This window comes from Saccostrea echinata, unplaced genomic scaffold (genome assembly GCF_033153115.1).
Source record: "Saccostrea echinata isolate AGI-Se365-2 ecotype Australia unplaced genomic scaffold, CSIRO_AGI_Sech_v1 ptg000016l, whole genome shotgun sequence".
Classification (NCBI taxonomy): Eukaryota; Metazoa; Mollusca; class Bivalvia; order Ostreida; family Ostreidae; genus Saccostrea; species Saccostrea echinata.
In genome coordinates, this window is record NW_026889765.1 from 14122618 (window position 1) to 14139654 (window position 17037).

At 34.1% G+C, this 17037-nt stretch overlaps 1 protein-coding gene across 1 annotated transcript in view; it reads left to right on the forward strand.

Annotated features, from left to right (window-relative positions):
• The window catches only part of LOC133188486 (dipeptidase 1-like), a 33403-nt gene extending 18351 nt beyond the window's left edge, over nucleotides 1-15052 (forward strand). The window contains exons 8-10 of the mRNA XM_061323941.1: nucleotides 9240-9315; nucleotides 9466-9601; nucleotides 14741-15052. Coding sequence (XP_061179925.1) covers nucleotides 9240-9315; nucleotides 9466-9601; nucleotides 14741-14830 — 302 coding nt within the window. The 3' untranslated portion in view covers nucleotides 14831-15052. The remainder of the gene's footprint in view (nucleotides 1-9239; nucleotides 9316-9465; nucleotides 9602-14740) is intronic.
• The last annotated feature ends 1985 nt before the right edge of the window (nucleotides 15053-17037 follow it).

Sequence of the window (17037 nt, forward strand, 5' to 3'; positions counted from 1 at the left end):
ATAATAAATGTTTTAAAACACAAGATATAATCCACAGTCCTTAATCGGATCGCTTATATTCAACTGACAAAACTGGGGGTATTACAGGCCCCCAATTTTATCACTCGAAAGAAAGCGACCCAAAGGCCTGTAATATGGTCCGATTTTTTGATATTTTAAAAAGAGGTGACGTTTTAGCATGTTCGAGAAGTTTTTATATCCTAAGAAAAATTCTGATATATCAAATACTGGAATTTTGGAACGCACCCCCCCCCCCCACACACACACTCTCACACACAGACCCCCTCACACACACATAAATCATCTCTCTCTCTCTCTATATATATATATATAGGCGACGTTGATACAGATCACTGGGCAATGAGGTGCTGGAGTTGTTGGAAATCCTGTTAGATATTAATTGTTACCCATGATCGAATAAAAGCGGAAAGGGGGGTGTAAAATGAAGATCCATGTACTTTTTGAAATGAAGATATATAATGCAGAAGATAATGTTGAATAATTTCTTTTCATCTCCTGAACTACTGAGTCATAAACTACAAACTGAATTTGGAAGCTTCCTTATACATTATAGTTTCAAGTATTGACCAAAGTAATCTGAGAGACGAGGAGGGAAGAAAAGAGGTCAAAAATTTTAGTAGAAGCAGTCGACAGAAAAAAATTATTACTTATACAAAAGCTCCTTTATTAAAGAATAGTCTCTTCATAAATGGGATAATATTACGTATGTTAACATAACACGTACTTGGGTAAACGGGAAATATTTGGGGTCCTTGAAAAAAAAGTAAGATGTGTTTGTGAAACACAGATGCTCCCGTATGGCAACTTATGGTGAAGCTTAAAGTTTCTCAAATGCAAGTTAAATTCTAGGCCAAGAGATCAAAATTGTTGGTTAAAGTTTTTCAAAAGTAGGTCAAACTCCAACCTCAAGGTCAAAGGTGGAAACTGTTGGTCTAGTCACAAGAAATAAGCATGAGAAAAATGGAAGCCCTGGCACCAACTGTTCAAAATTTATGGCCAAGGTTAAAGTTTGTATGCCCCCGTATCGAAGATTCGGGGGTATATAGTTTTTGCCCTGTTCGTCCGTCTGTCTGTGTGTTTGTCTGTTTATCTGTTTGTCCACAACAACTTTAACATTGCCCATAACTTTTGATTGGTGGAGCTATGGCTTTCATATTTCACATCTGTATTCCTTGTGACAAGACCTTTCTTTGGGTACCATCATATTTGACCTTTTGACCTTGACCTTGGAGTTTGACCCAGTTTTACCAAATTTTACCCAACTTTAACCTTGACCATAACTTTTGAATAATTGGTGCTAGGGCTTTCATACTTCACATGTGTAATCCTTATGACAAGACCTTCCTTTGGATACCAACAACTTTGACCCTTTGAACTTGACCTTGGAGCTCTACCTACTTTTGGTAAACTTTAACCTTGGCCATATTTTTAGAACTGTTGGTGCTAGGGCTTTCATATTTCACTTGTGTATTTCTTGTGAGAAGGCCTTTCATTGAGCACCGTTAATTTTGACCATTTGACCTTGATGTTTGACTTATTTTTGAAAAATTTTAACCTTTTCCATATATTTTCAATGTTTGGTGCTTGGGCTTTCATATTTCACAGGTATATTTTTCTCAGGACAATACCTCACCAATACCACACTGGATACCAACATATTTGATTTGCATTTGAGAAAGTTTAACCTCTACAAGTTGCCATACGGGGGTATCAGTGTTTCACAAACACATCTTGTTTTAAAAGTACTAGTAGGTCAACATCCAAGGTTTAGATCAAAGGGTCAAAACTATTGGTACCCAAGGGAAGGTCATTACACAAATACACCTGTGAAATTTGAAAGTCGTAGTACTAATTATTCAAAAGATATACCCAAGGTTAAAGTTTTTAAAAGTGAGCCAAACCCCATGGTCAATGTCAAAAAGTCAAAAATATTTATACCCAAGGATAGGTCTTTCTCACAAAAATACACATGTGAAGTATAAAAGTCCTAGCACCAACCGTTCAAAAGTTAAGGCCAAAGTTAAAGTTTGGTAAACTTTTGCAAAAGTGCGACAAACTCCAAGGTCAAGGAGATCAAATATAAAGTACCCAAAGAAAGCTCTTGTCACAAGGAATACACATGTTAAGTATGAAATATATGTAGACGACGAACAGTATTCAAGCTTAGAAGTCCATTAAACAATACAAATTTTGGAGTAGAGCAAATACGGACCTCTAAAGCATCAGAGGTGGGATCAGGTGTCATGGAGGAGTGAGCATCCCCTGCCCACCGGTCACACCCGCCGTGTGCTTCTTGTCATGATCGGTAAATAACGAAAAAATCCGTCGACAATTCAGTGTGTAAATAATGGCCTAACAATTTGTATGAAAAACGTTAGTCAGAATTTAACTCAATGATAAATTGTATTTGCTGACAAGGTCATTATATCGATCATAGAACTTACGAAATGACGACTTTAAACGAGACTGCTGATACTCTTGTTTCATCAACTTGTTTGTCAATGAAAGCCATACTCCAACCAATCAAAAGTTATGGGCAAGGTTAAAGTTTTTGCGGACAAACAGACAGACGGACGGAAAAGCCAAAAACTATATGCCCCCGAATCTTCGATTACGGGGCATAAAAATGTATGTTTGACGAGGTAAGCCGAGTCCAATGTACATTCTTCCAAGAATCCAACATATGTCCTTTTTCCCCATTAAGTGTCTACGTAACGAATTTATCCTGTGGATGATTCTCCATTAAAGTTAATTTTCTCTAAGCGAACAAACCCTTCTGTAGCCATTGTTTACATTGTGACGTCATCTGATTCTCATTTGACTACACTTTAATAACAAGGCTTCTTGCGAGGTCAAGTGAAAACGGTTTTATATATGGATTTGATATGTGCTCAATAGGACGAATGCAGGGCGATATTGAATTGATATCTGGTCACGCGAAAACGGTTTATAAACAATTTCATGTCGGTATGCAGCATGATATGGTTTAATACGGTATTCTTCTAGACCAATGAAATTTGGAGATTTTTATCAAAGGCAGGAGAAAATATGTCAAACGTTCAAGTATATTTTTTTCATAAAAAGTGCGATGTTACAACGCGAAATGTAATAACAACGCAAAATGTAATAAACATTTTGAGTTATTTCATTTTGCGTCGAGAACATCTCAGAATGTAATAAGACAAAATGTAATAACATGATTTTTAGATTATTACATTTGCGTTGGGATTAACGCGAAATGTAATAATGCACTTTTTGGTCGTAACATTTTGCGTTACTTAATTTTTGCGTTGAAGACAACGCAAAATGTAAATAAAACGTAATAAAACAAAATACATGTATAATTATTTTTTTGGCATTAAGTTGTGTTCAACGCGAAACATCACAAAACTGATTTAAATATATAACAATGGGGAAACTCGCTTTACTAAATAGACAGACAGACCTATGACTATGAGACAGACGTTACGTCATTTACGGACATTACTAAATCTAATTGTATATTTTTAAACTCTGTTTCTAACATTTTTATTGAATACTCATAAAACATTAACTTAACTTTGATTGACATGTCTATTTACAAATCAGTCTGTATCATGTATCACTCACTGAATTCTTAATTACCAAATATTGACCACGGGTTCATTAAAAGCCCTTGATATGTATGTACGAAGTCGTGTGTACATTGGTTAGCAAATTAGGAGCGCAGGTGTGTATCTGGCGAGGAGAAGCGGGAGGTTACTTAGTATGTTGATCATTGTATTTTTATGTGCATGCGAAACTATCCGTTTTATTATTGGAGAGAGAGAGAGAGAGAGAGAGAGAGAGAGAGAGAGAGAGAGAGAGATTTATTTTTGCTGGTCTGCAATGCAATGATTTGTAAAACAGTATGAAATCTTAATTGTCAAGAAACCCCCTTCCCGCTATATTTACACCTGCCAGTAAAAATAAATAGCTTTTTTTTTTAATTTCATGCATGAGCCTATCAAAAAGCAAAAGCAAACTGATACACTGATCATAGAAATAACCTCCCCTCCCCCCTCCCCCCCCCCCCCACACACACACACATAATTTGCAACAATTAAGATTTGAATATCAACTGATTATAAATGGCTAATGAAATCAATATATGATGAAATCAGATCTAATGTAAGAATAAGCATATATGTATATTTTTTCTTTTGTTTTATATTCTTTCCTCTTATTTTCTTCATCCACTAAATTGAAAATTATTCTCAACCTGACTGACCAAAAAGTGTGTTATTACATTTTGCGTTGTTGCACTTTGCTTAATCTCGACCCAAAATGTAACAACGCAAAATGTAATAATCCAAAATCATGTTAATACATTTTGCATTATTATATTTTGCGTTGATATCGACGCAAAATGTAATAACGCAAAATGTAACAATCCGAAAGTCTGTTTTTACATTTTGCGTTGTTACATTGCGTTGATATCGACGCAAAATGTAATAACGCAAAATGCAATAATCCCGGTTTATTACACTTTGTGTTCTTATTACAATTCGCGTGGTAACAGTTCGATATTACCTGATGGGAAAAAAGCATTGCTTAATCCAATATCAGTTGTCAGTTAAACTTTTGCCTGCAGAATATTAATACAATAACAAATTGATATATACTGTATAAGCAGCCTCTCAGAATCGTCAATATAGATTATTGACAAAGATTATAAAACACAGTTGATAAAGGGTGAAAACAGATTAATTTCCTTATAACGAATTCTGCAAATTGATATAACGAATTCAAAAATGTTTTTGGTAGGTCTTAAATGGGCTTCCCTTAGAAATCAACATACAGTATGTATAATATACCTGTAGTTTGAACTGCAAGTAGTGTAATCATTCGACATGTTCTTTGCTGTGCCATCTGTTGATTACGACTCAAGTCAATAAAAATGGACCAATAGGTTTTTAACGGTGTAGTCACCTCTTAAAGAAATCTTTCTGGACGGATGAAATGAACAAATAGGGAAATATCGTCTCCTACATTTCCACTTTTAATTCATTTACGAAGTAAAATCAGATTATGTTTTGCTTAAACGACGCACCATTATGAGATTTATGCTTATTGAAAGATAGAAAATAGGAAGAAAAGACCGAACCAATAATTCGCCTGACATTAAGCTGCTGCGCTTTATTCGATTTATCGTTTTATAGGTGTTTGCGATTTAAAAGCACAAGAAGACCTTGGTGCATAATTAAATTTCGCGAGGAAAAAATGATAGAGAAAAACAGACAAGCGTGATATTGTTTGAAAAGTTTATATCAATAATCCCACAAAACAAAGTCAACAAACTTGTGCACCTTTTAGGGTTTTTTTTCCTGCTTAAGTTAATTTTCTCATAAATTGTTTGAAAACGGAGGGATGGTTAAGTCATGATTTGTTTCGATAATACTTAATACATTATTTATTTAGATATCTACGAGGGTTGTCCCAGAAAAACGCGAACTTTTTAAATATTTCATAAACTACCTTACCAAAATTATTCATTTTTGGTACAATGCTGGGACATAATATTTTCGTCATTTTGACCAAATACTATGAGGTTGGAATGTCATAGGCAATTAGAAACAGCATTCAAAGGTTGTTAAATATTGGTGGTCGGCGCACGGCAATTTCTTTACTTTCAAAATTACAGCATTGCCATCTATGTTTTCTTTATTACAAGGTTATACGGAAATATAATGTAACAAAAATTACATCCATAGAAACTGTACGATCTAGAGTACTCGTGTGAAAAAATTAATGCTTTGACATCATAAATAACAAAAATATGACGTTACATGTATATGACACAACACTATTAGTTAGATATTGTCAAAAACGGCGATGTCAAGCGATAATGCGGCGCACCAAATTATCACTCAGTACTGCGTGGTGCAGAGTATGACTCCTGTTTATACGGGAAAAGAGCTAGAACGAAGGAACGACACAAATACATGTATCGAACACTGGTTTATACATGGTAAAAGAGGTTCAAAGATGGATGGACTGGTTATCCGATGGAAGAAGCGTTTTGTAGACCAGCAAAAATGACGACAAACTGAAAAGTCTAGAGCTGGACGTCATACGTGGATACTGCCGTTAACTATGCGAGCAGTTAAGTTTATGATCGGGGTTGGGAAATTGTCTATTAAAAGAATGAATTCCTTTATTCTTAACTGTAGTACGTGTAAAATGGATAACTCGGTAACTAAAAGAAAATCAAATGCAATATCGAATTTCTGCTTCGAACGAATTTTTAAAGACGCACGATTCGTGAACAAATTCAAAAACTCCACGAGCTACGTTTTGACGTTGTCGGTGTTGCGCCAGGAGCTACTTTGAAAGATTCGTTTATCAGAGAGAAAAATGTTATTTATAGAGATATTTTATTGAAATTTCTGTGAATTATGTAAAAAAAAAATATTGATTATGGAGCATGGCAATTTTTAACTTTATAATATTAGTGAAACGAAAAATATTGAAAAAGTTCGCGTTTTTCTGGGACAACCCTCGTATATTTTGAACGTGTTAGATTACCTGGTATATCCGGGAAGGAAGAAGGTCGATGGCACTACATAATATTTCAATGTATCTCATAACAAATATGCAAAACTAATATATTTGAATTAATTGTATCCCTTCGTTGATATGCAAGTTATGTAACTGAGACGAGTGTTTAACATATCCTACATAGCCATGTAATAATCAGTACATGTCACATGACAGCGCATGGAGTTGCTTCCATAAAATATGACTGATCACTGCCTTGCTGATTTTGAGAAAAAATTCCCCATATATCCCAATGTAAAACTTTGATCGCCCATCGTGGCCCACCTTAGATCTGGGAGTCTTGATTTGAAGATTATACTTGAATCTACACTACATGAGGATGCTTCCATTTAAACAACACTTATCACGGGCCTACTGCTGTTCTCTGTGGTGAATCCAGAAATTTTAGAACGGGGTGGAGGTGTGGTTGAGATTTTTTTTTTGACAAGCAGAAAAAAGTCATTTATGTGTGAAGGTGTGTTACTGTATAATCATGTTAAGTAAATCATTAAATATGAAATTTTACCTGTGGACTAAATTGAGAGTATAGATAAGTTAAATAAATATAATTTACAAAAGAAGAAAAAATAAAACGGGGAGGGTCCGCCTTTGGTATCCTGGGTGTCATGATTTGAACATTTGAACAGAATTGTTTTAGTTAGTGTGTTTGTTGTTTTAACGTCCCTCTCGTGAATTTTTCACTCATATGGAAACGTCAACACTTGCAAATTAAGACTTATACTCGGCACTTAGGGTCATTGAGCAGTGAGTTGAGAGATCTTATTCGTGCCAGCACCTATAAAATTGAACGTAAACTATGTATTGAGGCTTTCACATAAGTATCATCTCTTCTGACCCAGTAGTTCTTGAGAAGATTTTGAAAGATTTTTTTCTAATTCTTTGGAAAACTTTGATCACCTATTATAGCCTCACCCTTCCCCCGAGGGACACGATAGGAAAAACCTGAATGTACACTTAATAATGAAGCATTCACATAAGTTTCAACTTTTCTGAAACAAAGGTCTTGAGTAGATTTTTACAAAATGTCACTAAATTTTCACTAACTCTTAACTACTTCATTGAAAGAGAGGCATGGCCTTTCAGTTGGACAAACCTGAATGCCCCTTTATCCACGGATGTTTTGTGGCAATTTTGGTTGAAATTGGCCCTGTGGTTCTTGAGAAGAAGATGAAAATGTGAAAAGTTTACGGACGGACTCACGAACATACGGATAACAGACAAAATGTGAACAGAAAAGCTTTCAGCTCAGGTGGGCTAATATGTCAACCCCAACACCAATTACATCGGCACTGTATAAAAATTATTTTTAGGTAATCATTACTACTGAATAAAAAATCAACACAATCTCCAAGTAAATATAAACTATAAAGAGAAAAAAGAATAGGCCGTTTTATCAGATATCTCAAGAATTACGGTATCTTTACATATCATAGTAATGCACACCATTTCTTACCAAAACTTTTTCTCCCTACAGTATTGCGAGTAAGGCTAAATAAATACAACTAGTTTCCTTATTTATCTGCCATACACTTTGTCTATCCTTCTGTCTGTCTGTCTCTATGTGTGTGTGTGTGCCAATCTCTCTCTCTCCACGACCTTAGTAAATATTCTTCAACACAATACATCGGCGACAAAATGTGCAAATGTTCAGAGTACATCTTGTCGCCGACGACCAAATGCGTGACTGTACAATTTATTGTCCATTATGCAGTAGGAAAAAAAGGCTCGTCTCGGTTCATACTGTTGCCGACGACAATATGTACCGATAGACGACAATATGTGCAGTGAGGGTATGTACATATTGTCGCCGACGACATCATGTACTGTAACATAATCTTTTTAATTTCGAGTAATTGAGATACATGCGATAAGTCCTTTAAACAAAAGATATTTAATGATGTCAACTTAAGATTTTAAATGTCAATTTCAGTGGCGACGAGATAAAGACATGATGGAGTCCTGGCTTTAAATCTGGAATGTTTTAAATAGAGCATGCTGCCGAGTAGTTAACGACACGGCCGTGAGAACAGGGGTTGGGGGGTCGAGTGGATATATATATATATATATATATATATATATATATATATATATATATATATATATATATATATATATATATATATATATATATATATCGTCGCCTTAGAATCATGATAGTGAATTTTGCAATATTTTGGGAAATTGAAGTTAATATAAACTCTTTACTCCGTGACTTTGGAGCGAACGCTCTAACCACTACGCCTTGCGGACGAAAATCAGATAAACATTCGCTGAAGTGAACTTTGTAATCTTTGATAACCTATGTTTGTTTATTTTGGCAGTCTCTTTGTTTACTAGGTTTTTTTTTTAAAAATAGACTAAAATAAATTTCATAGATCACCCTATTTTAGATACTAAGGCACTGTAATACACAGATATGTAGTTCTGTAAACTACAGAAAGGTAGATTATTCTACCCAACCCTTTAATCCTACTCCTCCTCCACTGTCCTTCTATTCAACTCCTACTATCCTTTATGTCCTATACTATCTTATCCGATCCCATTATCCTTCTCATCCTTCACTGTCCTACCCGTTCTCCTATCCAAATTCTATTTTGTTTGTTTTTTATGTCTTCAAATCCTTTGTCTATAATCAACAGATCATGTGGACCATATAAAAAATCTCATTGGTGTGGACCACGTGGGTATTGGTGGTGACTATGACGGGATCCCGACGTGAGTGTTTTTGCTAAATAGATAAAGATTTACGAGAACCATGCATTGGAGTAAAAGCAAGGCATATTCATACAGCACATATATATATAATTAGCCCCGAAATTCGATATTCCATTGTGTACCGTATTTCTAAATGTTTGTACAATACAGAACACCAGTTGGTTTGGAAGACGTGTCTAAATACCCTAATCTCTTTGCCGAGCTTGTACATAGAGGATGGTCAACAGAAGATCTTGAAAAATTGGCTGGAAGAAATCTTATAAGAGTATTCAAAATGGCTGAAAAGGTAAAGTATATGTTAACACTTTATTATTTTGTAGTATCACCGACAAAAATATGTTGTACGGGTACTTTTGCAGTAAACATGCATGTAAAGGAAATACTTCACAGGCTTTTGTATCAGCAAGTAAGCGTTGTATAATGTATGTAATTGAAATGACAGGAAACTAGTTATGTGATAGGTGAATGGTAAATTAAAAACGTATTTCTGATGGAATTTGTATAGGAGTAAGAACTGAATGTTATGCTTGTCACCTAGTATATATTTTGTGTGAAATTATTTTCACACTACATGCACTTCTGCATTGCTTAATTGCTTTTTGGTATTGCTTTCATTTTTTTGTTAACAAATCACATCAACACCTATTTACTACCTGATATCATTGGTTCTAAAAAGCAAATCCTTCTCGTTCTTTTCAGCATCTATATATATGTGATTTTATACATATCACAAACCTGATTTTAAGGTCGACATTATATAATCAACAATATACATGTTAAATACGTAGCACCTTCTCAAGTATAGCACAAATTTTTGTGTCATTTTGGTCACCTTTTGAACTCGAATACTGCAAGAGAGAGAGAGAGAGAGAGAGAGAGAGAGAGAGAGAGAGAATACTAGTATAAGGAGTGAAATATATTTGACACTGTGCTTTAAATTTACTTCGGCAAATAAATTTCTTGATCTTATATATATCTATATATATATATATCTATATCTATATAAATATATAAATATATATATATATATATATATATATATATATATATATATATATATATATATATATATATATATATATATATATATATATATATATATATATATATATATATATATATATTTAGGTTGTTGTCAACGAGTACTCGGTTAACCGTCAAACAATGCGGTGGTAAAAATGCTACATGGTTACTTTGATATATATAGAAATCTTTCACATGCACGTAGTAAAGCAGTAGAAAAATGTTACTTTGTTTGTAAATGTCGCTCATTCTTTTTATCTTTAAATAATAAGAAAAGTATGTAACGACGTTAAATATATTACAGTTACTATAAAGTAAATGTACATTTACCGAGTGTTTAGTGGTCTAAAGAAAAACCATCCAAGTAACCCGGTACTCGATCGGAAAGTAAGCGAGTAACCGGTTACTAAAAACCGTCCGATTTGACAACACTAACATATATCTATTAAATTATATATATATATATATATATATATATATATATATATATATATATATATATATATATATATATATATATATATATATACACACACACATTTGCAAATGTTTTCTTTTATATAACACTATTAAAAGCAACGCGTATCTATATCCGTATAAACATGGGTTCCTCGCGTCATAAACGTTGGACGCAATTTCTCAGTGACGTCATAAAGGGTTGACGCGCAATCAATAGATCAAACTCGTGCCGTTGAGTTTGAAAAAATAAATCATTTCACGCGTTAAAGGTTATAATCAGGCTAATATATAATATGAATAAGTCACAAATGTAAATATAAGTAATAAGGTATCATTTTAAAACATCTATCGGGATATAAATACGGGTTGGTACGAGATCAAATTTACCATAAAGCCCTTCGGGCTTTATGGAATTTGATCTCGTGACCAACCCGTATCTAAATCCCGATAGATGTTTAAAAATGATACCTTATTTCTTAAATATATATTTACATTCAATATGTATTTCGCTTATAAAGTGTGAGGAAAGCTACGGCATTCAAAACACCATAACACGGACAGGGGGTCAAAAGGTTAAAGTATGCGTTTTATTTTGACGTCACAAACGTTGAACGCCGTGAAAGTGCAACGTCATAAGCGAAAAAAAAATCAAAATTCACACTCACACTAAACAGAAGCTGTTACAACGGCTCTTCCATCAATTTTAACTTACCCGAAGGATAATACAGGGATTTTGAAATATAAGCCACATTTGCAGTCACGGCAAGGAGTTAAAAAATGTAAATATAAGCATTGAATAATTATTTTTTGAAAGATATAGTCTCATAACTGCAACGGTGTATGCAAACAACGCGCGGTACTCAATTTGTTTGCACACACCGTTGCAGTTATGAGATTTTATCTTTCAAAAAATAATGATTCAATGCTTAAATATATATATATATATATATATATATATATATATATATATATATATATATATATATATATATATATATATACGCAGCACAATCAACAGAATATAAACGTGCAAAAAATACATACCTTTTTAAACTAAATTTATTTTTGTAAAGGTACTATATTATCTAATTACTTTAACATTCTTTGAAATAACATTGTATACCCCGCTCTGTACTGAATTGTTCGGTCACGTTATTTGATAGTCACGTGATAAATGCATGTAATGTGTACTGTATGTAGGTCACAAACAAATTTCAATATCGCAAGGGCATACCCTAGTTGAAATTAAAAATTAAAGTAATAGATTGTTTCTACAGAACTTGTAGTTTGTGGAAAGTGCTGCTGCTTTAAATAGAATTCGTATTTTATTACTTTAAATTTCAAGTTATCTGGGTAATGTCAAAATATGTGTGACCTTTACCAAGTATTTTATGTATTCATTAAGTTATGCTGTCGATTTCAGGAAAGCAGCAGCACTTTTTAAGTTAAGGAAAGCGTCCGTTATGTGTATTCAAAAAATGGTCAAGATCTATTAAGTGTATGCCCTTGTGAAAAGGCGATTTAATGAAGCACCTCGGCGTGAAACATGCACACCCTGTAGACAAAAACACGGTAGAATTAATTCAATACATTCTCTCGATAGTTTTTAAATAATGGCACTAAACAAACGTTTCAGATTTGTATTAATGGTCAACCTAAGATTTGCAAATAATATTCTGTTTAATAAAAAAAAATGCATTTTTTTCTGTGAAAAAATTACTTGATCCGCCTCTCAATGCACATAAAATGCGTCAAACTTTACCATGATGACGTCATGTCGACAAGTGCATTGCGATCAGTGACTTGTTATATCTTCCTGTGTGGGATTTAACTAGCGACAAAAATGAATGCAATGGTAAGTTTTGATGTAGTTCATTACTCTTATGCAGTTTAGATTCGCAAATTATTTCATTTTCTGTTATTGTGAGGAATTGCTATATTTGTGTGATGTCACAGTAATCTTTTCCCGTATAAATTAGGCCCCGCCCACTTTATGCAGCCTTAACAGAGCTGCGTATATATATATATATATATATATATATATATATATATATATATATATATATATATAGCGAGCTCAGCGAGCTGAGTAGATTAACGTGTAAGAATAGAGGAAATTCGGATTGAAATTTGTACATTAGTCAGGCAAATTTTCTTGTGCAGCATTCCCAGAATTCCTCCAATGCCAGGAATCCATGCCAAATTATTACAAAACATACACAAGACCAAAGATAATTGCTCCTTACCAAGAAATACGTTTACTTTTCTTTCTTTGCAAACAAAAATGAATTGCATCTACTCTACAACGTATTTCATTAAATATTGCACAAGACCTGCAGTCTCGTTTGACCAGACGCTCGGCTGTCTCCGTAAATTCCGACATCGTGACGTCACAGTCTAGACTGTGTCTCGTGCGGTTTGAAGATACAAGTGTAAGCTGTGTATAGGCAACTGTGCTAGCCCCAACGGCCACACAGTTAAAACATCTTATAAACAAAGTTATTGATACGGGATTAACAGATCCTGAGGCATTAACACCTGAGAAGTATCAATTCTTTTGACAGAGTCGCTGAGTGTCAATTTGAATGTCATAATCCTGCTTCAAAGGAATTAGATAAAAAGACTCTGACACAATTAATTAAATAAGAAGCACATAATAAAAGCAGATAAAGAATTTCACAGATAAACGTCCAAAATTGATATATAAAAGCGAGCGTGGCGCTGCTTGTCACTGTGAGCTCTAACGACAACGTCGTTCTCGCGGTAAAACAACTAAAAATTCGCGAAAAATAAACTCACCTTAATTTAATGGATATTGCACACAGATAATAGATTAAACGTTCTTTGATAAATTTTTGCACTTTCCAAATTTCGTTTATGGAAATGCAGCTAACATACGACGTCATTTGACGTCACAGTCTAGACGTACCAAGAGTCTCGTGCGGTCTGAAGAGGCGGATCTTAAAAATTCTAAAAGTGAACAATGCGCTCGCCCCAACGGTCGCACCGTCAACATATTATATCAAAAAGTTATTTTAATTCAAAAATGTTAATTGTGCTCAGTGACATATACCCGACAGACCGGACGTTTTTCACAGCGATGCGGTTTTCTTTCTTAACAATTGGTTATAAACTTTCACATTAAACATGTAACATTATAGATATGTAGTGTTTGGTAGTTTAGTTGTAGTGCTAGTTGTTTTTTTTATGTTTCTCTATTTGCTTTGTTTTTATGACTTCATAACGTTTTTCTTTGTCCTGAGGAAGGGACAGGACGTCCCGAAAATTCGAAAATTTTTAATTGTTCGTGTCATTGGTAATTTTTATTGCTTTATCTATAGGGGGATCAACATCCAAACACTGTTGCCAAAACACCCTCCTCTCAGCACAATGAAATTTTATCCTCAAGTTGTAGACTAGTTCTTGATTATCTGATTCTCCTTATTTGATAGCAAACCACAGCTATATACCATAGTTCCCTACAACACATTCCCTAAAGCACATTATATATACTCAGCACCGAACTTTCTACACGACAATTAGTCACACAATTACTCGTCATATTCTATGCTTATTATCTGTGATTAGGATGAAGTTAATAAATATTCTGTCGGAGCAAGTACAAACCAGCTCTGCCCCCTACGGTGGCTGTGCAAGGTCCACTATTTTACAAATGACATTGGAGTCCGCAATATAATAATAATGTATAATGAATTGAGACAACTTGCTGACAGACTTACAATTAATAAGAAACACAACACAAAATAACAAAAATCATTATAACACACCAATCCTTTGTCTCACTATTTGCTGGCTGAAAAATGACTAAAGAATCACGGAAAACCACTATTGCTAGAACTATGTGGTTACTTTATAGAGCTTATTATATTAAAAGTTAATTCGAGAAATGAAACATGTATGTAAATTGGTGACTGTATTCCAGGTTCGTGACCGGATGTCGTATCTTCCGCCTTATGAAGACGTTCTTCCAGTCGCAGAGAGGAAGGGAAATTGTTCTACGCTTATCGAATAGAGTGTTGGAAAAATAAAACAGCCATGAAAAATGTAGAAGAAAATCACTCCCGGCACATCTTCAAACAACATGCGATTTATGAATAATGTTGTTTCATGTAACAATATCATTTATATACGTTATAGTTTTCCATGGAGATTGGAAGTTAAGAACGTTTGCATAAGCAGTATTTGATATGTAAATAGTGTTTATTAAATAGATTGACGAATATTAAATTAGAAATATTCCATTACTTTTTTCCCTGAGTTTCTCCAGATTGAATATTTCAGTTAATTGGACACGAAGCAAATCAATATGTTTTACCCTTTTAAGCATTCTTACAAGTTAAATATGTATAGACTCATTGACTTTTTTAAAAACTATATTATTAAAGGTATTTCTAATGGAAATTTATAATACCCCTATACGATATAAAGAGACAGGGTGATGCAAGAAGGGAAAATTGACAAAAGTACAAAGTAGTGAAGAAAAAGTGGGAATCTTACCTAAAATAATTTGTATATTCTCACATTAAAATATTTGTCAAGTTATCATTCAAATGGAAATTTTCTTCGAACAGAAATCCCTGATAGTTTACTAATTCATAATCTATTATCCTTACAAAAAGTGTATTCATGATCTGCTTCTTGAATGATTCCAACATCTTTCTTTCCATCTGTGCAGAGATTTTTCAAATGCCCCCGTAATCGAAGATTCGGGGGTATGTAATTTTTGCCCTGTCCGTCCGTCTGTCTCTTTGTTCTGTTTGTCCGCAAAAACTTTAACTTTGATTGGTTGGAACTATAGCTTTCATATTTCACATGCGTATTCATTGTGACAAGATTTTTCCTTGGGTACTAACATATTTGACCTCTTGAACCACTTTTGCAAAACATTACTCTTATTAACTTTAACCTTGACCATAAATTTTGAACAGTTAGTACTATGACTTTCAAATTTCACAGGTGTATTCCTCGTGATACGACCTTCCTTGGGATACCAATAATTTTGACCGTGGAGTTTGACCTACTTTTGAAAAACGTTAACCTTCACCATAACTTTTAAACAGTTGGTGCTAGGGCATTTGTACTTTGCGTGTGTATTACTTATGAAAAGATCTTCACCTGCATACCATTAATTTTGACCCCTGGACTTTAACATTGGAGTATGACGCACTTCAAAAATTATTAACCTTATAACTTGTGAATGGTTTGTGCTTGGGCTTTCATATTTACCAGGTATACCCATTGACACACGTCCTTTCTTTGGGCAACAATAATTTTGAATTCTTGATTCTTGACCTTGGAGTTTGAATTGCATTTGAGAAACTTTAACCTTCGCATTAAGCTGCCACACGGGGGTATCAGTGTTTCACATACACATCTTGTTTTATAAGAGATATAATAAGTATTCTTTGTTCTCTGAAGTTTATCATTGAATATTTGAAAGCCTCCTCGGTAATTCATTGCCCCCCCCCCCCTCCGCTTTCGCGAAAGCTTGGGGACATTAAATCTCATTCGTCTGTTCGCCCGACACACTGGGTGCCCATTCGCCAGTTTGTCAATCTGTCTGTGATAAAAGCTTATAAATGAGAAAAGATAGGACTTTAATATTTCACCTTCTGTTGAATGTATATGTCTCCTTTTAGTTTATCTGATCGTTGACATCCCTATTATGAGAGAGAGAGAGAGAGAGAGAGAGAGAGAGGTGAAATGTCTTGTAGATTAGTGCATGCCATTCAATTTTTATGCACGCTATGTTAGATATGGTGAATAATATGAAAAAAATCACTTTTTATTTTACCATGTAGAAAGCAGGAAACATTTAGGCAAAATATTCTATCAAAAAACGTCTTTTTGGTAAAAAATTTAGTAAAATTTTAGCATCCAAAAAATCCTCTTTACTATTTTTATCTCTTGTCCAAACATTACTCGCTATTCATCACCATCGTTCTTTTAACATCCCTCATTCAATCATACAATCATTCTTTTAGCATATAACAGTTAGCTATGAAAATCTTAAAAGGAACATTTAGTCCATTCTTTCAAAAACATTTCAACTTAAAGTTGAACAATTTGCAACTCTATTCGATCCAGCCATTATTCTCAGATTTTTCCCCGATTGAATTCCTGTAATTGGCTGCGGCTTGAGGCTGATTCAATCCGAGGTATCGGGCAAAATTCAACCATTTGAGCAGACGTAACGCGCTAACAGGTTCTTGTAAATCT